This window comes from Leopardus geoffroyi, chromosome B3 (genome assembly GCF_018350155.1).
Source record: "Leopardus geoffroyi isolate Oge1 chromosome B3, O.geoffroyi_Oge1_pat1.0, whole genome shotgun sequence".
Lineage (NCBI taxonomy): Eukaryota > Metazoa > Chordata > Mammalia > Carnivora > Felidae > Leopardus > Leopardus geoffroyi.
The window spans coordinates 68,528,080-68,555,364 of record NC_059337.1 but is presented as its reverse complement, the minus strand read 5'-3'; the positions used below and the strand labels follow the sequence as shown (position 1 = coordinate 68,555,364).

Genomic DNA, 27,285 nt, shown 5'->3' with positions numbered 1-27,285 from the left:
ATATATAAGATGTAAGAGAATAGCATGAGCAAACTTTTGGCAATTAAAGAACATGAAAGAAACAACTTCCTAGAAAAATATGAATTACCAAAACAGAGTCAAGAAGAAACAGAACACCTGAAAGACTATAACTACTAAGGAAATTGGATTGATAGTGTAAAATCTTCCCACAAAGACGAGGTGGTTTGATTGCAACAAACATTTTCTTCTTACACAAAATACTTTAGAGAAATAGAAGATAAGCTCGTATATAGTCTTGATGGCACTATCAGACAAGCAATGAATAAAAATTACTATATTGAAAGCATTAAGGTTAACCTAAATGAAAGGAGATATCTTCTCTTTATGAATGATAAAACCATATTATAAAGATGTCAGTTAACACCAAAATGATTTCTAGTTTCAAAGTAATTCCAGTCAACACCTAAATAGGATTATTTGGAATCTGACAAGCTTATTCTAAAAATTTGTGTGGAAGAGCTAATGTTCAAAAATAACCTTACAAAAATACCCTTAAATGTGATGTTTAGTGAAAAAGTCACAAAAAGTGATTCCACTGATCTGCAGTTAAACACATGAAAAGTTGAGGTGCATTTGTGGCAAAACTATTTTTTAAAAAAGCAAGGGAGTAAGAAACATAAAATTCTAAAAAATAAACAATCTGAAACAGAAAAATTGGGAGGATACTTACTCTACCTCATATCAAGAAAAATAAAGTAATGGGTAGTAAGGTAGTTATGAAATGTAATAATTGGCACAGAAAACAAAACAAAGATTAATGGAAAGAGTTGAGGGTTCAGGAGGAAGATCGATTTATGTATATATGCAAATAATATATGATAAATGTGGTATCTCAGATCAGGGAGTAAAATTGATGATTAAAAATACTTTAAATGTTGAATATATGGCCCAAAAGAAATAAAATAGATCCCTCCCTCACATCATGAATCCATACCAGTTCCAGATGTATCAAGTATATGAAAGGAAAAAGTTAATAGTTTTTAAAAAAGAATATAGGAGCATATCTTTTAACCTCACATGGAAAAGACACAAAAAACATAAATCACATAAGAAAGATGTACCTTAAAATAAAAAACTCTTGTTCATGAAAAGATACCACAAAGAATATGAAAAGATAAGCCACAAGCTTGGGGAAGACATTCATAACATATATAACTGAAGAAGAATTACTGTCGAAAATACATGTAGAATTTTTACCGATCAATGATAAGTTGTTCACTTTCGATTATTAGAAAGATAGGCAAAAGACATGAAGAGGCTTGTCATGGAATGAATGGTCAATAAACATGTGAAGAGGTAATCAACAAGTCAGCAGTTAGGAAATGCAGCAGTCTCATTTTGGACCCACCAACTTGGCAAAAATTAGTAAGTCTAACTGTGAGATATTGGGATGGTGTGGAATGGTAGGAATCCTCATTATGCTCATTGGAAGGTCAGGTCCATTTACCTGGAAAGCAATTTGGTTTTATCTAGCTCATGTGAGCATGTGTACACCCTCTGTTCAATCTTCCTTCTGCACATTGGTACCAGGAGACTCCTATGAGAATGTTTGTTAAAGCTTTGTTTATAATAGGAAAAATCTGAAAATGACACTTTCATTAGAGTAGATGAATGGGCTGAGGTCAGTTTCCGTAACAATACCATCCAGCTTTGAAAAAGAGTTAGGTTATAGCTACACGCATCCACATCGATGATTTGTAAGCAAGATGTTGAGTGGAAAAAGTCATGAATGATCCCATTGGTCTGAAGGTCAAAAATATGAAAACCTACAAAGTTTATGAGATCATACATTTGTGACAAAATGATTTTTATTAGAAAAAATAAGAGCAAGGGAATAATAGACATAAAACCAGAAGAGTGCGTCCTTTGGGGGAAAATTGTGCAGAATCTAGAGACCCTCCCCCCCAAAGTATTAGTTCTCAGTCTCTGAGTTAATAAATTATAGGTTCTTTACCTGTTTGTTTTTGCTTACTAATTCTGCTCCATCTTCCAAGTCCCTTTTTTAGTATTTTTTGCTTCTGACATCTGTATTTCATGTTAGAGGATTCCTCGAATAGTTGGTAATCTTGGCTGCTATTTCACGTATAAAACTGAGGCATGACAAACCTGGATGGAAGCTCAGTAGAAATGGACATGATTTGCTCAGTGGTGGGTCTCATGGTGGGGTAAACAGTTGTAGAGCAGTCATTTCATTTGGGAGTTTGTCTTTGCTTTTAGGCTGATCTGTTTTTCCAGATGGAATTTCTCCAGGCACCTGATTGGGGCTGGGGAGTAGTATGTCAGCCTGACTGCTAGCGTTCTGACAGAGAAGCTAAGAAAGGATGTGAAGCTTTGATAATTACTCCATTCCACTACAAGACCTCATCCCCGTGGTCTGCTCTGCCTAATGTTCTTGAGTCCCAAGTCTGTCTGGTTGAATTTCACTGGAAACTCCATTTCCTGAACACACAGGTGAGGTTATATATCTGGCACCTAATTGCACTGTATACCAACTTTTAAATAATCCCCTTATTTTTAGCTCCCCACCTCACCCTTGCCTTCCCAAGCACACGATGCCTCTCATTTGCGCATGTGTGAGGGTCCCCCTTCCTCTGCAGACAGTTAGGTTTGTCCTTCCGTTATTCTGTGGAATTTACCACTCTTTGAACTACTTCTGCCTTCACATTTTCTGTTTTGGAACTGAAGGGGGTCTACTAGTTGCACTGAAGGTAGATTTTGTTTTTGATACTCACTCCCATAATTTTGGGTTGGCTTTATAAGAGAAAAGAAAGTGAAAGACCTTTCCTTTGCTACCCTAAAAGTCTAGCACATTTTGATTTTCACATTTTAGAGGCTATCGCCTTGTTGCAACATGAATGAATGATGAGGGGTGTATCCTTGCAGGAATGAGATGTACTTCAAGGGAAAGTACCCTGGACTAGTAGTCAGGCATCTGGTGACTTTGGGCAAATGACCTACTGTGTATTCGTTGCACTTGTGCTATCAGAAGGTGACTGGTCCATAGGAGAGGACCTCAGGGTACATACACTGATGACTCTAGTCAGGATGGAGGTGAGGGCTCACTCTTCACGGATGATGGTGAGTAAATATTTTGGGTCACTGTGTTGTTCCATTCACATGGATGACTGAAGGATAGAGTATAGCATATGCTCGCTTTCTATGATGGATGCCCTGTGAGCATGAGGAGAATGCTAAAGACTGATTACTAACTGGGGGTAATATGCCGGGTTATGTACCATAAGCCCTGACAGAATCTCCTAGCAGTTTAAAAATACATATACACAGTGCTCTTTCATCTTGCCTCTCTTGCTGGAATTTCCTGGAGTCCTCATTTCATGTTTATAGAAGGAACTCCGCGAGCTTACTAGAAGCCGTGTGGTTCTTATGTCCACTATTATTGCCCAGAAGGTTAACAGAGTAGAATGACTTAGGCTGCAAATACTGTACATGACAGCAATGGCTGCACGTGAAGACTATTCACATTAAGGTGAAGCGTGTACATAAAAGGAAAAACTGAAGTAGCCTCAGGTGTCCTTAGGCAAGGCAGCGTTCCTCTTTGAGTTTTGCCACAGATTTTGCCTCCTGGTGGCTTGAGGCCCCAAAGCTAGGAGTGCCCACTCTTACCAGCTCTTCACCATCCGAGCAGGAGTGGGAAAAAGCCAGGTAATTTGCATCACGGTACACTCTGAATCAAAGGCCATCCATCATTTCTGATATCTTGAATGCAGTGATTATCATATCAAAGACACATGATGACATTGAAGATAATAAGATTTCTGTTGCCCATCATCACTACCCAGCTTGGAGTAATTATTAGCACGTGTTCTTTTCAAAAGCCTAATACTCTAAGCTGTGGAGAAAGAAAAAGCCCTATTTGAGTCACCAAGAATATATAGGAGAGTGGGTTCAGGGTCTTAAATGAGAAATATCGATAAGACAGGGAGTCCAAAGGTCTTACAAACTTTGTTATTTAGAATCCTTAGGAGGCTGGCATGGCCATCTGTGTTCACGGACTTGGCCTTCTGTAAGAAAGCAATCATCCTTGACTGAGCATACAGCTTGAAGAGACTGATGGAGAAAGGGGCACATTTCTAGCTGGTTGGTCAAAAAAAAACACTGGCAATCAGGGATTGTAAACACATACATACGTATATGTCATATATGGCACTGTGCTTAAGTGCCAGTGATCGTGAACAAAAATAATACATTCATTTGAGATCACCTGACTACTCAGGCATCAGCATGAGCCTTACCTAGTAGCTTGCTAGAAACCTAGGGCTCTCAAGCCCTGCCTGCAGTGGTTTCCTAGGTCCACCTCAACCAAGTGGGTGACTAAAAACACCACAAATCTATTGTCTCAGAGTTCTGGAGATTAGGAGTCTGAAACCAAGATACTGGAAAGGGCCATCCTCCCTCTGAAACCAGTAGAGGGATCCTTCTTTTCCTCTTCCTATCTTCCTGTCTTCTGGTTGCTGGCAATCTGTGGCATTCCTTGGCATGCAGCAATGTAATTCCATTCTCTACCTTTGTCATCACTTGGTATTCTCCGTGTCTTCCCATGGCCATATTTTTTTTTTTTTAAGTTTATTTACTTTTAGAGAGAGCACAATAAGGGGAGGGGCAGAGAAGGAGAGAGAGAATCCCATACAGGCTCCGCACTGTCAACCAGCCTGATGTGGGGCTTGAACTCACAAAACCGTGAGATCATGAACTGAGTGGTAACTAAGAGTCAGATACTTTAACCGACTGAGCCACCCAGGCACCCCCACCTCAGCTTTTTTTTTTTTTTTTTAAGTCATAGCCATCTTCTTTTTTTTTTTTTTTAATTTTTTTTTTTTAACATTTATTTTATTTTTGAGACAGAGAGAGACAGAGCATGAACAGGGGAGGGTCAGAGAGAGGGAGACACAGAATCGGAAACAGGCTCCAGGCTCTGAGCCGTCAGCACAGAGCCCGACGCAGGGCTCGAACTCACGGACCGCGAGATCATGACCTGAGCCGAAGTCGGCCGCTCAACCGACTGAGCCACTCAGGCGCCCCAAGTCATAGCCATCTTCTTATGAGGACACCAGCCACATTGGATTAGGGGCCTATCTGACTCCAGTGTGACCTCATCTTTATTACTTTCGTCTGCAGTGACCCCATTTCCAAATAAGGTCATGTTCCGAGATATTGTAGATTACGACTTCAACATATCTTTTGTAGGAGAAATATGGTTCGATCCAAAAAGATTCCAACTCCTTCCTAGTGAAATAAAGTCTATATTTATAATGAGGTCCCTCATAATTCACATGTGTACTAAACTTCTAGAGGATATCCCACAAATTCTTAATTGTTTTCTACAGACAGCTTTCTGTAGACAATTGCAGGCTTTGTCTACAGTTGTAGAGGTATGTAGGATCCCCATCCCATGCGATCCCATGCAATTTAGGAAAAATTGATAGAAAGCTTTCACTTTTCTCCTTAGTGCTATGTCCCATGGGGAGAATGAACATTTAGTCTACTAGTTTTGATAGCCATGCAGATTGATTGTTGGGATGGAAATTTAAAGTAGGATTATAGTACAGAAATTCAAAACAAAATGATAAAATGTGACTTAAAGCTCGTGTGGCACCATGTCTCTAGTGTATCTTGAATGGTGAGCCACTATACTCCCATCCCTCCTAAACCAGAGAGTAAATAAACTCTCCATCCAGCTGTTAAAGGCTGAGTTATATGAATAGAATAAGTTTCTGGCCTTGGGAGAATTTGAGCAATGATGACTGGAGGCTGCCTGAAGGCATGGAGTTGAATTTTCCTGCATTGTCTGTCCCAGAGAGTCCTTCTTTCCTCTCCGTCTGAACACTGTAGCTTAGCATTCATCCCTTGAGTTTATTTTTTTTTTAATTTTTTTTTTTAACGTTTATTCATTTTTTGATAGAGACAGAGCATGAGTGGGGGAGGGGCAGAGAGAGAGGGAGACACAGAATCCAAAGCAGGCTCCAGGCTCCGAACGCACAGCACAGAGCCTGACGTGGGGCTCGAACGCACGGGTCGTGAGATAATGACCTGAGCCAAAGTCGGATGCCCAACCGACTGAGCCACCCAGGTGCCCCCATCCCTTGAGTTTAAAAGGCAGAGTCTTAGACAGTTGGGCCTGTGTTTTGTTTTGATTTTGTTTTATGTTTCATGAGAAGTTGGATCTTTTCACAGTTTTCTGTTTTCTTTCTGCCATGTAGAAGAAAGGGTTTCAGCCCTCTGTCCGGTTGCTTCTCACCAGGTCAGCTATCAGTAGTTTAGAATTGTTTCATGTTCATTACAACCAAGCACTCTTGAAGGGGCCTGGAGCTCTCAGACACCATTGATTGGCGTTTCTCATCTGTACCTTTGTGTGATGGTACCTTGGTCCACCCTGAAGACAGGGCGCACTGATGAATGCACTGATGTCTCTTGATCGTTTTGTCTTCTGAATCTCTGATCAATGGGAAAATGCATGTGATTTCATTTCAACACAGAAACTCTCAAGCCATTGGAATTATCTCCTGCCCATATTCCCACCCACCTCCACCTCATGGTGTCCCCCCTCCAACCGCTGTCCCAGCCTTAGCCTTCACCTGCTGTGGTCTTCTCTCCATTTGCTTTGTGAGCGGAATTCAGTGGCCTGAAAACCAATAAAAGCGTTTTTCTGTCTCATCCGTCAGGGCATGGGATGCCAAATATGTTCTCAGACGCAAGACAGGATGACAGTTCGCCTTTTCACATGTTTTGGTGAGGAGCCTAAATCCTTAAAGTAAACTTCATCTGAGCAATTTTATGTGTCCCCAAAAATAAGGCCATGGAAGAGATTCAGACCTAGCAGTTTGACAGAACAGTGAAGCTTAGTTTTCCTTGAAACATTTAGTGGGACAGATAATCAGGCTGTGTGTGGAAAGCTTATTTTAATGGCATCACCAGGCCAGTTGACAGAGGCCACTACCCAGAAGCATACCTGGCCATGCTGACCATGAGCAGTGAGAGCTTGTTTGTACCGAGTCGGGTGACACTTCATAATATGGCATCATGGAGCCAGCCAGCCAGCCAGCTCCTCAGGCTGCGATGCCAGAGAGTGGTGGGGCCAGGGGAGGGGAACACAGGAGAAGAAGGGACAACGAATCTGAGTCAGCACTTACTTTCCTGAGCACCTGCCAAGGAACAATTGCATGTTTCCAATGAAGCTCTCCCTCTCCCTGAGGAGAGAGAGCAAGATGACTGCCAAGACTGGTCTTGTTCCCCTCCAGCTGGCCCTTGCTCCTGACATCGGCTGGGGGCAGGAGTTGCTTACCTATCCCATCTCCAGTCAATGCCACACTAGAAATGGCAGGGAGGGCACAAGAACAGTCATACCTATGAAAGGGGATTGTGTGAGTTGCTTTATCCCCTGAATTTAAAAAAAAATTTTTTTTAACGTTTATTTATTTTTGAGACAGAGAGAGACAGAGCATGAACGGGGGAGGGTCAGAGAGAGGGAGACACAGAATCCGAAATAAGCTCCAGGCTCTGAGCTGTCAGCACAGAGCCCGACGCGGGGCTCGAACTCACTGACCGCGAGATCATGACCTGAGCCGAAGTCGGCCACTTAACCGACTAAGCCACCCAGGCGCCCCCTGAATTTTTTTTTTTTTTTAATTTACGTATAAAGCCTGCCTCCATGGACTAATATGCATCATGGCCTTGTGTATTATCTTGTGTCACTTCATAGTACTTCTCTTGGGAAAGTCTCACTCTGTCTTCTAAATTAGATTTCTATTACTTGTAAAATAAGAATTTGCAATCTGGTGATGGTGGGGGGGGGAGTTGGTTATGAAAGGTTTAGTTTCTCTAAACCAAAGGGCTCCCTATTATACCATATCCCATATCTCAAAAGATGCTCTCCAGCCAGTTTGGACTCCATACTACTTATATTTCTGACTTGAAGGTATCTGGAGTAGATTATCAGCTTGACCGTCAGAGCTTGTAGCCCATAGGATAGGTTCATCAATTTCTATGTCTCTAGTATAGGATTCTACCTGCCTCTGAACTCAGTCCACAGAAATGTCTTCAAGGCAGATGCAACAGTCATGAAAATACCCAGATCCCTTTGGCACCCAGTGGCTTAGAAATGTGAAGGATTACTCTTGATGAGATTAGCTGACTTTTCATTTAGTAGTGCATGTGTGTTATGGCAGCCTCATAATGTCTGTGGTTGTGCCAAATAATGGCATTGATAAAGAAGCATAAGCCAAAGATCACCAGCCTAAAGGCACAAAAATTAAAAAGAGTGGTTTTTAGAATTTTGCTTTGAAGAGTTACATGGTCTCCTTTCTGTATATTCTCCACTCTCTTCAGTTTCCATGAGAGAAGCAAACCACGTACTCATTTATTCTATAGAGTTGGCCATGTCCTATATATGGATATTTGAAATATATTCCTGTCATGGAAGTAAATATCTGCCCATGTATGTGGATCCTTCATTATTTGTTTTTTTGTTTTTTTTTTTTTGGGGGGGGGAGTGGTGGTGGGTGGGGGACGTGATTCAGACAGGAAAGGTAGCAGCTTTTACATGCATTTATTTGCCCGAAGTGCCCAGGAGATGTTTGTTGGTAATAACATAGGTGGCTGTATTTAAGTAGATGTGGTGCCTGTTCTATGATAAAACCAACTTCACTGGAAATGGAAATCCTGTGACTGAAACAGAGAAATGTCAAATATGAGGACTGAGCCAAAGAACAGAGTAACTACTTGATCTGGTATCGGTTTGAATGTGTTTGATGTCTAATGAAGGTGGAGGTGTAGAAATTCATCATCTTCATTTTCAGACAAGGAAGGCTCCCTGGAAGAAGAAGGCTTCTATAATTCTCTTAATTTTGTAGCTGTGCCGAACTCACTTGGCCAAGTAGGCTTCTAGCATGCATGGTCTATTCAGTCCGTTTATTTTTATTTTTACTTCTGGCCATGCCTGCCAAGCTCAGGCAGAAAGCTGAAGATATATGTGGATTTTATGTAAATGTGAAAATCCCACTGGGCCTGGCAGGAGTTCCTTCTCAGTCTGTCTGGCAAGACCTTTCTAGCTGAGCAGTCAGGGTGTGGTTTTTTTCCAATGTAACAAATCTGTCTTCCCATTTTTGTCTTAATTCTTATTCAAAGAGGCAGGTTCTTCTGAAAATCCACATATGTAAGAAATAATAATCATTTGGATACACTGGCTGAAGGTGCAGGATTAGGCAGTGTGGGATGTGGGCCTGCCTCTCCCCGCTCTGGAAGGCATTGCGAGAGCTCCTTGGGCAATGTAATAGTACGCATGTGTGACATGCCCTAATCCAGCATGCGGCGGGGTCTGGAAAGGCTTTGCCTTAAACTAGGCATGTCTAATAGGGTTTAACGCAACCTGTGAATTCGCCCCTGCACAAGGTCAGCTTGTAGGTCAGTGGAATGCTGCACAAATTGCATTCTCCTCCAGACTGTAATTATACCTAGGAGAAAGCTCTGTGCTGCCCAGTTCAGCTGACTCCAGATAGGACCAAGATAAACTGAGGGCTTGCTAACATTTCTCAAAAACTGATTTTTAAAGATTTGATAGAAAGCGTCTCTTGTTTAAAAAAAAAAAAAATGACAGTCTTAAGGTTTATGAAGGGGCTTTGTATACGGGATGGTGAGACCTGCTATTGTCTGCCTTCCCTAGGAGCAGAAAAAGATTACTTGAAATGGAGGCATGAGGAATTTGAGTCAGACATTAAGCAAAACTCTTTGCTGCCAAAAGTTACTCAATACTAGAAAGTGATTTTGAGGATTATGACAAATCAAGTAATACGCACATGAGGACAAAGAGGAATGAGAAATGGATATCGAGAGTAGTCCCAGAATAGGAATAGGATGAAAAGTTCAGGTTGTGTTTGCAATTAGCTGAGGTACGACTGTGTTTTATGTGTTTGATGATAGAAAATGGCTATAAATATATGTGTGCTGTACGAAGACACTCTTAATAGTTTCTTAAAGTATGAACTTCCTTGTAAAGTGAGGTCCGTCTTTATTTTCTGGGCTTGCCCAAAGGCAGAAGGTTAAGTTAAGCAGCATTTGCAAGTTTCTTCAATGCTAATGATAAATGATCCCCAAACCCACTTCAACTAGTGTATGGACTGAATGAACAAACTTTTGCAAGTACTCATACTCTCTTGTAAATTTTCTCTGAAGTATCTATCTTGAACAGCATGGGGTGGGCACTTTTTTCCTAAGAGCCTACATGGAAAGAAGTCACATTGGGAGCTTCAAGGCATAATGCTGTCTACTGGCTCCACATAAACTTGGAAAACCATTTGTTTGACATTCACATTATGAAGCTATGGGCTAATAAAATTAGGAAGCTGACCAATATCCAGTAATCAAATGCAGTGGATTGGCTTCAAGGTCTTCAATAGTGTGAAAGCCCCTCTGCTTGCTGGTCTTAATGCCTGGAAGAACCTTTACCCCAGTGGTCATACAGGATGGAAAGAGCCCCCTTCTATAATGGCTAAGTGGAACACAAGTTACACATACGTGGACCTTGAGAAACTTAACAGAAGACCATGGGGGAAGGGAAGGGGAAAAAATAGTTTCAAACAAAAAGGGAGGCAAACCATAAGAGACTCTTAAATACAGAGAAAAAACTGAGGGTTGATGGGGGTGGGGCAGGGGAAAATGGGTGATGGGCATTGAGGAGGGCACTTGTTAGGATCAGCACTGGGTGTTGTATGTAAGCGATGAATTATAGGAATCTACCTCCAAAACCAAGAGCATGCTACATACACTGTATGTCAGCTAACTTGACAATAAATTATATTAAAGGAGAAAAAAGAGAAGAACATGAATTACAGTGTCATTTGGGGCTCATGGTCTACAGAGCTTATCATCTCTCTCTTTTTTTTAACGTTTTAAATTTATTTTTGAGAGACCAAGACAGAGCACGAGTAGGGGACGGGCAGAGAGAGAAGAAGACACAGAACCTGAAGCAGGCTCCAGGCTCTGAACTGTCAGCATAGAACCCAACGCGAGGCTCGAACCCATGAACTATGAGATCATGACCTGAGCCGAAGTCAGACGATTAACCAACTGAACTACCCACATGCCCTAGAGCTTATCATTTCTTAAATCTCCTTCACAGAGAAGTTTTCTGAACACAAGACCTGGATTTTTGTTTCAGGAAAAGAGCACTGAATGTAACTTTGGCGAATGGTTTCAAGTTACCCAGAGGAAAATTGTGCCCCAAACAGCCATCTCCTTCAAAACCCCCATTTTCAGTGAGTCCTGACATTTTTAAGGATCATATACAAAGCACAATTAGAATCTCTTTATGTTCACTGATCCCTGTAAATAACTCCCTTGTTTCAGACTTATTTATATGAGTTTCCCCTTCTAACTAGTCTTTGAACTCCCACTGAACAAGGATATATACATATATATTATTTACACCCCTTGCAGTACACCAACATAGGAGTTTCCATGTTGTGAGTGTTGTTGCATTAGACTGACTACATTTCTGCATCAATGTAAGGATGAATCAGGGAAGGTCTAGAAATAGAAGGCTGGTTTCCTGACTTTTTTCATGACAACTAGTCACGAGACTGTGATGCTGATGACTTTTCAGAGTTGGCCAAGAGGCCATGGCGGCTCAGTGTGCTAATGCTAAAAGAGGAAAGGGCCGTTGTATTTCTGGCTGTAGTTATTAGCTGTGTTTGTATTTTTACTTAGATTGTCATGTTGCTGTGAATCTTTGACTTGGGCCAGACAACTTTTAAAAAAATGTTAAAATGGCACAGGATAGTAACAACTGGAAGGCTTAAAGAAATGAGTGGTGCTGATTAATTATTTAATTAATAAATAGTTTGATGAAACTTTTAAATCCTTTAGCTATTCTTTTAACGCATCAGTTACATTTCCTATTATAGAAAGGGCAGACAATTAGATATCTGACAAAAGACACGAGACGTAGGGTTCTAAAAATTTTCCTGATAATCATCATGGTCACCAGTCCACACTTTTCAGTAATGCAAATATGGAAGGTGTAGATGATTTTGATTTCTTCCAAGCCCCGAATATATTAGAGAAGCTAGTGGATAGGGGAGAATAAATACCCAATATTACCTCATCTTCTTTTCATGTATTCTTTCTCTTCAGAGAAGTTTTTTAAAGTTTATTATTTTGAGAGACAGTGTGTGTGCATGTGCATGAGCAGGGGAGGGGCAGAGAGAGGGAGAGAGAGAATCCCAAGCAGGCTCCACACCATCAGCACAGAGCCTGACACAGGGTTTGAACTCATGAATTGTGAGATCATGACCTGAGCCGAAACCAAGAGCCAGAGGCTTAATCGACTGAGCCACCCAGGCACCCTTCTTCAAAGAAGAAGTTTTGAAGTTCACTTTATCTATCTAGAAGTTAGCTTACCAAGAATGCATATAATGCAATATAAGAAAAACAAGGGGAATTTTCAGTTAATAGAAGGTTCTGCATAAATTGGATCTGGTTATTTGAAACTTGTGCATGATTCTAAAAAATTATTTTTAAAAATGTAATTATTGGTTGATAACAAGATGATCTTCTCTTTTAAAAAATCTTCTGTTGTGTTATAAATCTTTGTCTTCTTCCTTCTTCTCTTTGTTTATTCTCTCCACTAGTTTTCTTTATTCTTGTCTTCTTCCCTCCTTGCTGTTTTCTTCCTAGCCACTCTGCTATGAAAGCAAATGCCTCTGATAACAGGTGTAGATCTGGGTAAGGAGTTGTGAGATTTGATCACAAATATCAAAAAGGAAAATCAAGTACTGGGTGAGCAGAACAAAGTGTTCTTCTATTTTTGTGCCTCTCGCTTTAATGCCCTAGCGGTGAGGCAACTACAGTTACTTCATAGGGCCTCTTGAGCATGAAGTATTGTTGTCCCTGGAAATCCATTGGGGGCCACTAAAGAAAACAAACTTTACAGTATTCTGGTGTTCATTGCCCCCCAGTTCACAACCGCCCATTTGGATTGGCCTGTGTGCAGAGCTAGCACATACCTATGGCTTACTAAAGGTACAATAAAAGGTAATTCTCATCTTCCTTCTTCTTTTTGAAGATGCCCCCTTCCCACAGCAATCCCTGTGTAAACCTCTTTCTCCTTGCTATTCAGCTAGGTGCTTATTTAAATTTCTTTGCATTGCACCAGCCTAATAGATCTAGTAATTGGAAAACATACTAAAAACGATACAAAGAAAATCCACAAGAACATGTGACTGGTAGCCAAATGTTTAACCTTGCTACGAAATCATTAGAAATGTAGACTAGTGCAGGGTGCCTGGATGGCTCAGTCAGTTAAGCATCTGACTTTGGCTCAGGTCACAATCTCACGATTCATGAGGTCAAGCCCCACATTGGGCTTTCTGTTGTCAACATGGAGCCAGCTTTGGATCTTCTCCCCTCTCCCTTGCCACTCCTCCCCCACCCCCACTTCTCTCTCCCTGTCCCCCCTCCCTCCCAAAAGTAAATAAACTTTAAAAAAATTTTTAAGAAATGTAGACTAGTGAAAAAACATTTTACCTGCCCTGTTGGCCAAAAAAATTTAAATTGGTAATACCCAGAGGGTGAGAGAATAGTATAAATTGGTATCCCCTATTAGAAATAGTTTGGCACTGTCTGTCAAAATTCAAAATGGACATATTGTTTGAATAACTTCTGTAAATCTATTCTATAGAAATAAAAGCTCAAGTGACTAAGAATACACCTGTGTGGTTGCTCACTGCAGTATTGTAAATAACTGGCAAGTTTTGGAAAATTCCTAAGTGTCCATCAATAGAGGAATACTTAAATTAAGTGTCATACTTAAAGTGGCCCTGCCTCTATTGACATGGAATGTATCTGTATAATTAAAAAACTTATACAGAACCAGAGGGAAAAGTTGCAGAACAAAATGTACTGCCTGTCATTTTTATAAAGATAAAACCCTCCACACGTGTGGGCACGCATACATGTTTAGATCTGGAAGAAGACAAGCCCCCATTACTAGTGGTGGTAACTGAGCAGTGGAATTGGGAGATGAGAGAATTTCACCTTCTACTTTTTTTTTTTGGTCTTCTTTACAGTTTATATTTTATTACAATAAGCACTTGGTTTTGTAACTGAAAGTAATAAACTCAGAAAAATAAAACAGACAAAAAAATAACAGAACAAATATTTCTGTAAACTTGGCAATTCTCCAAAGACAGAACTCAGTCCCAAGCTCAGTACCTGGCAAATGGGAGTCATTTGATATATGTGTTAAACCAAGGAGCCCTTGCTTATTCCAGTCTCTTTTCCCATGATCATGTTGGCCAAGACTTGGGCAGAAGCATGTAAAATATGACCTGAGAACCCACAGAGAGTTTCTCTTCCTTTTTCTTCCTCCTCCCTGTCCCCAACACCATCCCTCACATCCTGCTCAGCCCCGTTGTTAACCAATTTCAGGAAGATAAGAATATATACTGAAGTCTTGGGCCAGCCTTCTTAGTCAACTGAACTTTCACTTGGTCTGTTTATTAATGTAATGGGTTCCTCCATGGGTTTCCTTTTATTCATTTTACATATTGGACTTAAGGATATTTTAAAGTATACGTTCTGCTCTTTTTCTTAACCCTCTCTACTAATTTTTTCCTTCTAATTTGTTTGGTATTGTTCTCCACTTCCTAACTCCAAAATGTATTACACACTACAGTATTTCAAACAGTATTGATATCAAAGCAAACATATAGACCAGTGGAAAAGAATAGAGAGCCCCAAAATAAACCCATGCGTATATGGTCACATGATCTCCAACAAGGGTGCCAAGACCACAAAACAAGGCTAAGATGGGCTCCTCAAAAAACAAAACAAAACAAAACCCACATATCCATATGCAAAAGCATGAAATTGGACCCTTACAGCATAAACAGAAATCAACACAAAATGGATTAAAGACTTAAATGTAAGATCTGAAACTATAAAATTCATAGAAGAAAACATAAGGGGAAAAGCTTCATAATATTGGTCTTGGAATTATTTTCTGGATATGACACCAAAGGATAGGCAACAGAAGCAAAAATAGACAAGTGGGACTACATCAAACTGAAAAGCTTCTGCGTAACAAAGGAAGCAATCAGAAGAATGTAAAGGACCTATGGAATGGGAGAAAACACGTGTAAACCATATATCTGATGAGCTATTAATAACCCAAAACCTATAAGGAATGCCTACAACTCCATAAAAAAGAATCCCAATTGAAAAATGGGCAAAGGATTTAGACATTTCTCCACAAAAGACCTACAAATGGCCAACAGGTGTACGAAAAAATGTTCAACATCACTAGTCATCAGGGAAATGCAAATCAACACCACAATGAGGTATCACCTCACATCTGTTAGAATAGCTATACTTTTTTAAAAAGGGGGGGAAAAAGAAAGAACAAGTGTTGGTGAAGATGTAGAAAAATTGGAACTCCTGTGCATTTTGGGTGGGAATGTAAAATGGTGCAGCTACTATGAAAAACAGTGTGGAGTTTCCTCACAAAAATTAAAAAGAAAACCACCACATGATCTGGCAGCCTCACTTCTGGGTATTTATCCAAAAGAATTGAAAACAGGGTCTCAAAGAGATAACTGCACACCCATGTTCACTGCAGCAGTATTCACAATAGCCAAGAGATGGAAATAACCTAAATGCCCACTGATGGATGAATGGATAAAAGCCGTGTGATATGCGTGTGTGTCTGTGTGTGTGTACGGTTGTGTGTATATGCGCACACACACACACACACACACAATGGCATATTATTCAGCCTTAAGGAAATTATGTCACATGCTATAGAATGGATGAACTTTGAGAAAATTATGCTAAGTGAAATCAGTCACAGAAGGACAAATACTGCATGATTCCACTTATATGAGGCATCTAAAGTAGTCAAGCTCATAGAAGTAGAAAGTAGAAGCAGAAAACTGCCAGAGGCTGTGGAGCAGGGGAGGAGGGGTGGAGAAGGAAATGGGGAGTCGAGTTTTTATTATACAGTATGAAAAATTCTAGATATCTGCTGTACAACAGTGTGATATAGCTAACAATACTATTAAACGTTTAAGAATTTAATGAGGTAGATTTCATGTTATGTTTTTTTTATTATTGTTGTTATTATTATATCTTTTAATCCATGAAGGAAGGAAAAGGAAAGAAAGGAAGATACTAAAAGGGCTTAAGACATACATCCATTCAGTTTCCATTTTGTTCTCACCATTTTGGCTGTTTTTGACAAACCTTGCATTATTCCACAATTAAAGAGGGACTACATAGAAACTTAGAGGTATATTTTTTAAAGCTCTAGTCAGAGATAGGCAGGGAATTTCACACATATAGGGAAGAGAATACAAATGCTCTGACTTTACTACTGGTCATCTCCCTTTTGGGAGGCAGCACTGCATTTCAGACAGGTCTTAAAGTTGTAGTCTGGCTAAAGATAACAAATACTCTCTTTTCAAACACCTGCCATGCTGAGACATCAGACAAAATTGCAAGAATGGCTGGCTATGGTGAGATCCTTTCCATATTTCAGCCTGATTGAACACTGAAGGGATGGATATGCTTGTTTTTCCCAGTGACAGGCAATCTCAATGTCAGTCCTTTCCTCTCTCTCTCTCCCTTAGTTCCCTTCTGATTACTCTCTTGCCTTCTTTTAATTGGCTATTAAAAGAACTTGCATCTAAGCCTTCTCTTACTTGTAGGTAGAATGTGTTACTTACTCATGCTTTTCAGAACCCGAACTGGATAGCTTGATGAATGTTTGCTTGAAGAAAATTTTGCTACCTATTTGTGATCTTGTCATAAATTTGATTTCCATGCCTATCTCCTTGACATCAGTGTGTATTCCATGGCCAAGGTTTTATCAGTTACTATCCTGGACATTTAAGAATAAATCTAGTCAGGGGTCCCTGGGTGGCTCAGCTAGTTAAGCATCTGACTCAGGTCATGATCTCCTAGTTGTGAGTTCGAGCCCTGCATCAAGCTCTCTGCTATCAGTGCAGAGCCCACTTCAGATCCTGTCTTTCTCTCTCCCTCTCTCTCAAAAATAAATGAACATTAATATATATATATATATATATACATATACATATACACACACACATATATAATATATATACATATATAATATATATATACATATATGTATGTATATATATGTGTGTGTATATATATATTTATGTGTGTGTGTGTGTGTGTGTGTGTATATATATATATATATTAAATCCAGTCAGTTCCCAAAGCCTTGCTTCTTCAGAATTTTCTTTGCGACTAGTTCAGGTGATGTTTTATTTGCCTTTTTGGTTCTTGTCAGCAGTTTTACCAAAGTGATTTTTATGGAGGTATAATTCACATACAACAAACAGTTTTAGCTGTACAATATAATGATTCAATATCTGTACAGGTTGCAAATGATCACCACAATAAGTGTAGTTACCATCACCATATAAATTTATGAAACATTTTTCTTGTGATGAGAATTTATAGGATTTACTCTTTCACAACCTTTAGGTATGTACTATACTATTATTGACTGTAGTCACCATGTTCTATATTACATCATGTACATACACATACATTCCATATATATATATATATATACACACTGTACAAGCCATTACATACATGGCTTATTTACTTTATAATTGGAAATTTGTATCTCTTGACACTCTCACCCATTTTGCCTGCTCCTCCCAACCTTTCTCCCTTCTAACAAATACCATTCTTTTCTCTATCTATGGGTTTTGTTTTGTTTTTGAGATTCCACATGTAAATGAATTGATATGGTGTTTGTCTTTCTCTGTCTGGCTTATTTCACTTAATATAATACCCTCTATGTCCATCCATGGTGTCACACGTGGCAAGATCCCATTCTTTTTTATGACCGAACAATATTCCTGTGTGTGTGTGTGTGTGTGTGTGTGTGTGTGTGTGTGTCTTTATCTGTTCGTCCATCAGTAGACACTTAAGTTGTTTCCATATCTTGGTAATTATAAATAATGCTGCAATGAAATGAGATGAATATATCTTTTCATATTACTGTTTTTGTTTTCTTGGAATAAATACCTAGTAGTAGAATTGCTGGAATAAGATACATTGGTTTTAAATGACACATTAGACCAGGTGGACTTAACAGATGTCTATAGAACATTCCATCCAAAACCAACAGCATATACATTTTTTCAAGTGCATATGGGACATTCTTCAAAACAGATCACAATGTTAGGCTATAAAATAAATCTCAATAAATTTAAGAAGATTGAAATCCTATCAAGCATCTTTTTTCTGACCACAACGGTATGAGGGTAGAAATCAATGACAAGAAGTGGAAGAATCACAGATAAGTGGAGATTAAATGACATGCTGCTGAATAACCAGTGAGTCAATGAAGAAATCAAAGGAGAAATTAAAAAAAAAATACCCTGAGACAAATGAGAATAGGAATGCAACATACCAAAATCAGTGGGATGCAGCAAACGGAGTTCTAAGGGAAAAGTTCATAAGGGCACAGCTCCATCTCAAGAAACAAGTAAAACCTTACGCAATCAAAAGTCACGCCTGAAGGAACTAGAAAAAGAACAAACAATGCCTAAAGTTAGTAGAAAGAACAAAATAACAGAGGTCAGAGTAGAAGTAAATGAAATAGAGACTAAAAAGTCAAGAGAAAAGATCGATGAAATTAACGACTGGTTCTTTGAAAAGAAACATGACAAATCTTTAGCTAGACTCACCAAGAAAACAAGAGCGAGAGCTCAAATAAATTTAGAAATAAAAAAGAAGTGATAATTGATACCACAGAAGAACAAAGGAATATAAGAGACTACTATGAACAATTATATGCCAACAAGTTGGACCTATCCATGACATGGATAAATCGCTAGAAAACCAATCTTCTAAGACTAAATCATAGTAAATCTGAACAGACTGGTTACTAGTAAGGAGATTGAATGAGTAATCAAAAACCTACCAGTAACAAAAGCCCAAGACCAGATAGTGTCCCTATCAAACATTCAAAGAGGATTTAATACCTATACTTCTCAAACTCATCCGAAAAATTAGAGGAAGGAATGCTTCCAGTCTCATTTTAAAAGGCCAACGTTACCCTGATACTGAAACCAGACATGAGCACCACACCAAAAAAGGAAAACTACAAACCAATATCCCTGATGAACATAGATGCAAAAATCCATGACCAAATATTAGCAAACCAAATTCCGCAGCACATTAAAAGGATTATACATCATGATCAAGTGGGATTTATTCCAGGGATACAAGGATAGTTAAGTATCTGTAAATCAGTCAGTGTGATACATCTCATTAACAAAATGAAGAATAAAAATCATCATCTCAATAGATGCAGAAAAAGCACTTGACAGAATTCAACATCCATATATGATAAAAAATGATCAACAAGCCCACAGCTAATATCATACTCAAGACTGAAAAGCTGAAAGCTTTTCCTCTAAGATCAGGATCAAGACCAGGATGCCCTCTCTTGCCACTTTTATTCAACATAGTACTGAGAACTAGCCAGAGTAATTAGGCAAGAAAAGAAATAAAAAGCAACTAGAAAGGAAAGGAGGAAGTAAAACTGTAACTATTTGCAAATAATGTGATTTTATATATAGAAAACCCTAAAGACTCCACCCAAAACTGTTAGAACTAGTAAAGGAATTCAGTAAGGTCTCAGGGTATAAAATAAATACACAAAAATCTGTTGCATTTCTATATACTAGCAGTGAGCAATCAGAGAAATTAAGATAATCCCATTTATAATTATATCAAAAATAATAAAATATATAGGAATAAATTTAACCAAGGAGGTGGCAGACTAATACACTGCAAAGTGTAAGACACTGATGAAAGAAATTAAAGGCACAATTGAATGTAAAGATATTCTGTGCTTATGGATTAGAAGAATTAATATTGTCAAAATGTCTGTACTACCCAAAGCAATCTACAGATTCAGTGCAAACCCTATCAAAATTTCAATGTCATTTTTCACAGAAATAGAAAAAATAATCCTAAAATGTGTGTGTAGAACCACAAAAGACCTCAAATAGCCAGTGCAATCTTGAGAAAGAAAAACAAAGCCGAAATGATTTTTTTTTTTTAGATAACTAAACTCTACAGACTTCACAAGGGCAAGGACTTGATCTATCTCAAGCACCTCCATATCCTCAGGGTCCAAAGCAGTGCCAGGCACATAGAATATTCACAGAATATATATATATATATATATATATATATATATATATATATATATATATATATAATGTATATGTATATATATGTATATTTATACACATATATATGTATATATATGTATATTCGTGTGTGTATATATATATTCATGTGTATATATATATATTCGTGTGTGTGTATATATATATATTCGTGTGTGTGTGTATATATATATATTTAGAGAGAGAGATAGGGGAAGAGAGAGAGAGTATGTGCAGGGAAAAGGGGCAGAGAGAGAGAGAGAGAAAGTCCCAAGCAGCCTTCAGGTTCAGCACAGAGCCTAACATGGGACTCAATTCTATGACTCTGGGATCATGATCTGAGCCGAAATCAAGAGTTGGTTGCTCAACTGACTGAGTGAGCCACCTAGGTGCCCACAAATCATTTCACGTTAAATTTGTGTTCTCAACCTAAGAAAAAGCCAGAAATTGCTTTTTTAATTTTTTTTTTAATGTTTATTCATTTTTGAGACAGAGAGAGACAGAGCATGAACAGGGGAGGGTCAGAGAGAGGGAGACACAGAGTCCGAAACAGGCTCCAGGCTCTGAGCTGTCAGCACAGAGCCTGACGTGGGGCTTGAACCCATGGACCGCGAGATCATGACCTGAGCCGAAGCCGGCCGCTCAACGGACTGAGCCACCCAGGCGCCCCGAAATTGCTTTTTTAAAGAAAATATTTGAGGGGCGCCTGGGTGGCTCAGTCGGTTAAGCGTCTGACTTCGGCTCAGGTCATGATCTCATGGCTCGTGACTTCAAGCCCTGTGTAGGGCTCTATGCTGATAGCTCAAAGCCTGCAGCCTGCTTTGGGTTCTGTGTCTTCCTCTCTCTCTTTATGCCCATCCCCAATTTGTGCTCTTTCTCTCTCTCTCTCTCAAGAATAAATAAACATGGGGCACCTGGACGTCTCAGTTGGTTAAGCCTCCGACTTTGGCTCAGGTCGTGATCTTACTGTTTCTGAGTTAGAGCCCCGCGTCAGGCTCTGTGCTGACAGCTTGGAGCCTGGAGCCTGCTTCGGATTCTGTGTCTCATTCTTTCTCTGCTCCTCCCTTGGTTTTGCGCGCACTCTCTCTCTCAAAAATGAATAGACATTTAGAAAAAAAAATAAACATTAAAAAAGTTTTTAAAAAAAGAAAATATTTGATTAGATATAATCTCTTTTGTTTTTGTATAAAAAAAAAAAAAAAAAAGACCAAGTACCTACCTTCCTAATTCCTTTAAAAACTCTTGAAATTCTGTATCTCCCAGGAATCTTTCTCTAAGAGTATTGAAATTATTAAACACATTGGACTGAAAAATCAAATTTCCTTTTATTCTGATAAAATCTTGGTATTTACTATATTTTAGGTTTAATAGTTACATAAAAGTAGCCATTCTGAGAAGGGAGAGGAAATATGAGGTTTGGCAATAATTGATTGAGGATCAACTGATAAATCGGTAATTAGACAATCTTGGAACAAACTCCTTTTGTTCCTTATTGCTCAACCAGCAGGTAACTCAGTCGGTCCAGGGCCAATATAAATGCAGGTGCTTGTTGCTGTCTGTGTCTTCATTATATTTTGGTAAATTTATAAGTACCTAAGTGGGAGGGGAAACACAGCTGTTTCATTTAATTTGTATTTGGTCCAGCAAAGTGCATTAAAAAAAAAGCTTATGATTTGGTGATGTTTGGTGTGCATTGGTTTTTGTAGCTGTGTCACATGAGAGAAAAGATCTCCCACCCCCCACCCCCCCGCCCCCTTAGTTGTGACTGTGTGATATGTTAGAAGGAACTGATTTGGGTGACTACTTTTAAAGAAGACAAAACTATGAAGAGCTCTCTCTTCAGAATTGGCAGTGAGGTGTTTGGAGTTTATAAAAAGAGTGTAAAGTTTTGATATATATTATTATTAAAAAGCAATTTTAAGCAATTTAAAATTAAGGCTTAATGTACAAAGTAGTACATTGTTAATAAATTTCATATATTGAAAAAATAAAAAGTAAAAATGTAGGAATAGTATGTAAATTAGTACAATGCAGGGAGAATTAAATAATGAACATAAAGCATTTATAAAAGTGTAAAAAAAATAAAAAAATAAAGTGATTCTAAAAAAAAAGTATTACATTGTTTATATTAAAAATAGCACAAGAAGAGGAAATTTTATTTAAATATATGTTAAGAGTATATTATACGAGGTGCTTTACAGATATTATGCAAGTTTTAGAATCAATATACAAAAAAAAATGTAGTCAAGCCCTATCCCCGAGGAAGAAATTAAACTCCTCCTAGAGGGTAAGTCACTTTTCCAAGGCCATTATCACTTTTAAACAGCTAACCAGCTGAGTTGAAATCCCACTGATCTTCCCTCTAAACCACTAGGCAGATGACACAGCCAAGAAGATTAAAGGCTATTGAAGTGACCTAAGAAGTTGCAATGTGGAAATATGCCAATGATAAGTAGAAAAGCTGGATATAAAATTACACATATATTGCAATAACAGTTTAGTTAATTAAGTGTTTGAATAAAAAGATCTGAGTATAATATCATAAAGATTTTAGCGCTTGTGTTAGACTAGCAGAGTTTGGGGTGGTGTTTTTCCTTTATTTTCTAAAATAGCTATAGTTAGGGGCACCTGTGTACCCACTCTTGATTTAGGCTCAGGTCATGATCTCACAATTTGTGAGGTCTCAGGCTCCGCGCTGACAGTGTGGAGCTTACTTGGGATTCTCCTTCCTTCTCCCTCTTTCTCTGCCTCTCCCCCACTTCCACACATGTGCTCTCTCGCTCTCAAAATAAATAAATATTTTTTAAAAACCTACAGTTGTGGATAAGTCACTTTAGTATTAAAATCTTGTTAAAATAGAGTGTAGCATCAGTTTAATTCATCAAAGTATCTAAAAATCTTAATGTTTTTGGTATGCTTCTGAAAGATTGCACAGTTATCTGAGTGTGTATTATTAACTTTGTTTTTAAATTCCAGATCATCAAGTTATTGGATGGAAAGCGATCTCAAACTGTGGGAATCTTGATATCTAGTTTGCATTTAGAAATGAAGGATATCCAGCAGGGTAAGTCTTCTCTGTTGCTTTTTTCCAACTTTAAAATTTTTCAACATTTTATTGTGAAAAGTTTTAAATGTATAAATTACTAGAATGCCATATAATAAATCCCATGTACTCAGTACCCAGCTACAAAACTACCAGTTCATTCCTGTTTCATCTGAAGTACCCTCTCTCACCAGCTGGACTATTGTAAAGTCATCCCAGCCATTTACAATTCATCTGTTAAAAATGTCAGGACACTGATAAAAGTTAAGAGATGCTTTTTCAAGCATAATTCTAGTGCCATTATCGTGCATTTAAAAACATTTATGATAATTTCTCAGTATTATCATATATGTAATTCTAATTTCCCTGATTCTATACATGCTAATTCATCCATTTGTTTACAATTAGTTTGAATGAGGACCCAGACAAATTTCATGCATTGCCTTTGCTGTGTCCCTCAGTTTTCTTTTAATCTAGAAGTTTCTGCACTCCATCGTATTTCTTTTTTTCCTTTGTAATTATTATTATTATTTTTTTTTTTTTTTAAGAAATCAGGTCATTTGTCCTGTGGACTTTCCCACATTTTAGATGTTCTGATTGCATTGCCGTGTTCTCATTTATTATATTTTTCTGTACCCATGTGGTTCCTGTAAATTGTTAGTTTGATCTAGAGACTTCATCTGAGTAGGGTGACACTCACTTCATGAGTGCTCTTGTATAATATATCAAGAAATACATAATATCTATTTGTTTATGTTGTTAGTGGGATTCATGATTTCATTAGAAGTGCAAAATATAACGCTAACTCCATTAATTCTTCATTAGCTGGAATACTTCTGTGGAGGAACAGTTTTCCTCTTCATCCACTTGGCTACGTCATTGTTTTTTAATCCCTTCTTTTTTTTCAAATGGTATTATTTCAACTTGGTTATCTTTGGCATAATTTAAAATATGACCTTTAAAAAGAGGAAATATTACTTCCATCTATTTTTCTTTGTCTCTAGAAAAGTAGACCAAAACCCATCTTACCTTTTTGAAATCTGTGTTTTGCATGTAAACAACACTCCCCTTTCTCAGTAATCATTTAAATGTAATCTTTATTTTGACATGGCATTGATAATATTTTCTGAATAGTAATCTCTCGTAGATGGTTTCAGTAGAATTTAGCATGGGTTTAGCGGTGGGGGCAATTTCAAACCACATTGTCCTTCAGGTTTCAGTCTTTGTTGCCTCACGTTTGTTTCACTCTGGTGCACCGCAGAAGGCTCCCAGAGGTCCCGAACCAAAAGACACTCAAAATATACACACGAGTTCTCCTCTCAAAGGAGTTTTGCTTTATTGCAAACATTAAAAATTCCACATAAAGCTAAAAATATTCTGAATTGGATGATAGTCATAGTATTCAAATGAACTATTTGTAATATTTAAGCTTAATTAAATAGAAATAAATACATAAGTGTGAATATTAAACCTCAGAAAATGTTGCAGGAGTGGATTTGAATCTGGACAGGGGTAGCTAAAGGGGTCCACCATCACAATTAGAAAGGGATTCTTTAGTGATTTTAGGGGTCAGATCTTCTAGAAGAATTGAGTTTCGTTTCAAGCCAGGAAACTGTCATGCTAGTGAAAAAGTGGAACAGATAAATCAGCAGGAAAGTTTATAGCCGTTTGTCAAAGAGACTGAGTTTTTTATGTAGTCTGAATTTGGAAAGGAATTCTCCAGATCTAGCGGCAGAGTCTTATCCTCAACCACAGTATTCTTCCTAAGTTTGGTGAAAATCAGTTCTGCTTGGTTTCATCATGATGATGTGGGGTGCTGTGGATATGAATCTTTACAATGGCGGCAGCACCTTAGACTTTATTCAGTTCTTTTTAGGCACATCCTGCTGTGGTATATCAGATGGCTGTATGATGAGAGTCATTCCAGCCATGTGGTATTCCATTTACCAACTCCGGACTGTAAACCTTCTTTCTATGGCATTTCAGCCTTGTTGGAGTGAATGCTCATTGTGAGTTAGATAAGAGATGAGTTCACCCATACCTTTTCCAGTATTCTACTCTAGATGAGAACATGCTTACCTGAAGCACTAGCAAACTTACATGTTAGTGTTAGAAATGTCACTTGTAGCATCATAGATTTCTAGCACTTGTGGGCACCATTTTAGTCCTTTCTCCTTTTTCAAGCACCTCCATTCCCCACCACAGAGTTGGCTCCTACGTTCTAAAAAAAAAAAAAAAAAAAAAAAAAAAAATCACCTCTATTCCATGTCTTCATTTAGTAATGCATTCCAGATGAACATAACCCGAGCTTAATTTTTCTTTAGAACCATTTGACTGACACTGGCATCTGAAGGTCACTTAGGAGCCCGAGCTGTGTCAGTTACATTTCATTCTGAGTCTGTGTCTGGTCGTGAATGGAATGCACTTGGCCTTGTGTTGTCATCCTGATGAAAGGACTCCCTGTGCTGATGTTGGCCCACAATGCGTGTTTTAATGTGAGAGGGGCTGCAGTGAGATCTGATTGGGGCTGGCCAGCTGGCAGCCAGGCAAGGTCGCACAGCACATCAGCCCCGGTGAAATGACCACAATTAAGAGGCCATCCTTCAGCCTTTGGTCATATATTCATCTTTGTCAGTGCACAAAGACAGATGCACTAACTCGCATTTTCCAAACTCACAAGATGCTGATGTATAAACCAAAAAGTGAGAGGATACACTTAGAGAAAAGACTTTTCCTTTGTCATGATGAAAATGTTTCTCACCTCTGATCATTGTTACCTCCTTATCACTTGCCTCTCCTTGGCATTGTATCTTTGTTTATGCTCTTTCTCCCCTAACTGGGATCACAGGTTGGTCACCTTGATAATGGTTTAGGTACATCCATTCACAGTTACCTCCCATAGATGGATAATCCAGTATTTCCTGGTTCAAGTCTTAAAAAACAACCTTGTCTTCCTCATTTGTAAGGGTGGCTCCTTCTCTGTTGTCCAGTAGACACTGCCTTTGATACATATTCAAGAAGTGGGATTTTGAGGCTCTGTACCTCCAGGTCTTACAGATAGCAAGTTTGCTCCTTTATGTCATGTTGTTTTTCTTTTCTAAGAATTTCTCTGATAATAAAGCATTGTTTACAACTCATTGGGCTAATGTAGCACATATAAAGTCATTCAATATTTAAAATTTTAAGTTAATTAAGAAAAATAGACCAAACCTTAGAATAGATGGAATCAGAATGTCATATATTCATTTTGGTGCATTTGGGCAAAAACTTCCTTCCTTCCTACCTTCCTGCCTTCCTGCCTCCCCTCCCTCAGTAAACATGGATTGAATACCAGTTGTTGTTGTTGTTGTTGTTTAATATAATTTATTGTCAAATTGGCTTCCATACAACACCCAGGGCTCATCCTGACAAGTTGAATGCCAGTTTTGTATCAGGCACCATGACAGCCACAGCACACAAGATCCAGACTCGAACATTCTCAGGAGTGCACAGGATGGTGGGAGAGATGTGCATAGCAGCCCAAGTGGACAATAGTGCTGCTTACGAAATAACAGCATAGCATCTGGACTCCTGTAAAACTCGAGCCTTACTGGACAGAACAGTGGTCATCACACAGAGAAGCTTTTCCAACTAAGGAAAGAAGGCATGTGAGGAGGAGGTCCTGCTGGAATCTATGGATCCCATGTGAATGCGGGTTGTTTCAGGCCTTGGGGCTAGAAAGGCAAGCAGCGTCCAGAACAGGAGGAGCCCTGAATATCGTCATATCATCATGCAAAATTGGGATATTATCTCATCAGTAACAGGGAGACAGAATTTAAGAGCTTCAGTCCCGTGATCTAATTTTGAATACAGAACCACCTCTCAGGCTGTGGGAGATGGGCTTGCAAGGCCTTGCGTGCTGTGGCCTCAGCTGGTCCCTCTTACTTTCCTTGGCTGTTCTTGTTCCCCGCCTCACTGCACGCTAACCACAACAGAACTCTTTGA

At 38.7% G+C, this 27,285-nt stretch overlaps 1 protein-coding gene across 5 annotated transcripts in view; it reads left to right on the top strand.

Moving 5' to 3' along the window:
• The window catches only part of FMN1 (formin 1), a 436,126-nt gene that overhangs the window by 251,401 nt on the left and 157,440 nt on the right, over positions 1 to 27,285 (top strand). For all 5 annotated transcript variants that reach the window (XM_045450122.1, XM_045450119.1, XM_045450121.1 and 2 more), the window contains one exon: positions 23,235 to 23,322. In XM_045450122.1, the coding sequence (XP_045306078.1) occupies positions 23,235 to 23,322 (88 nt within the window). The remainder of the gene's footprint in view (positions 1 to 23,234; positions 23,323 to 27,285) is intronic.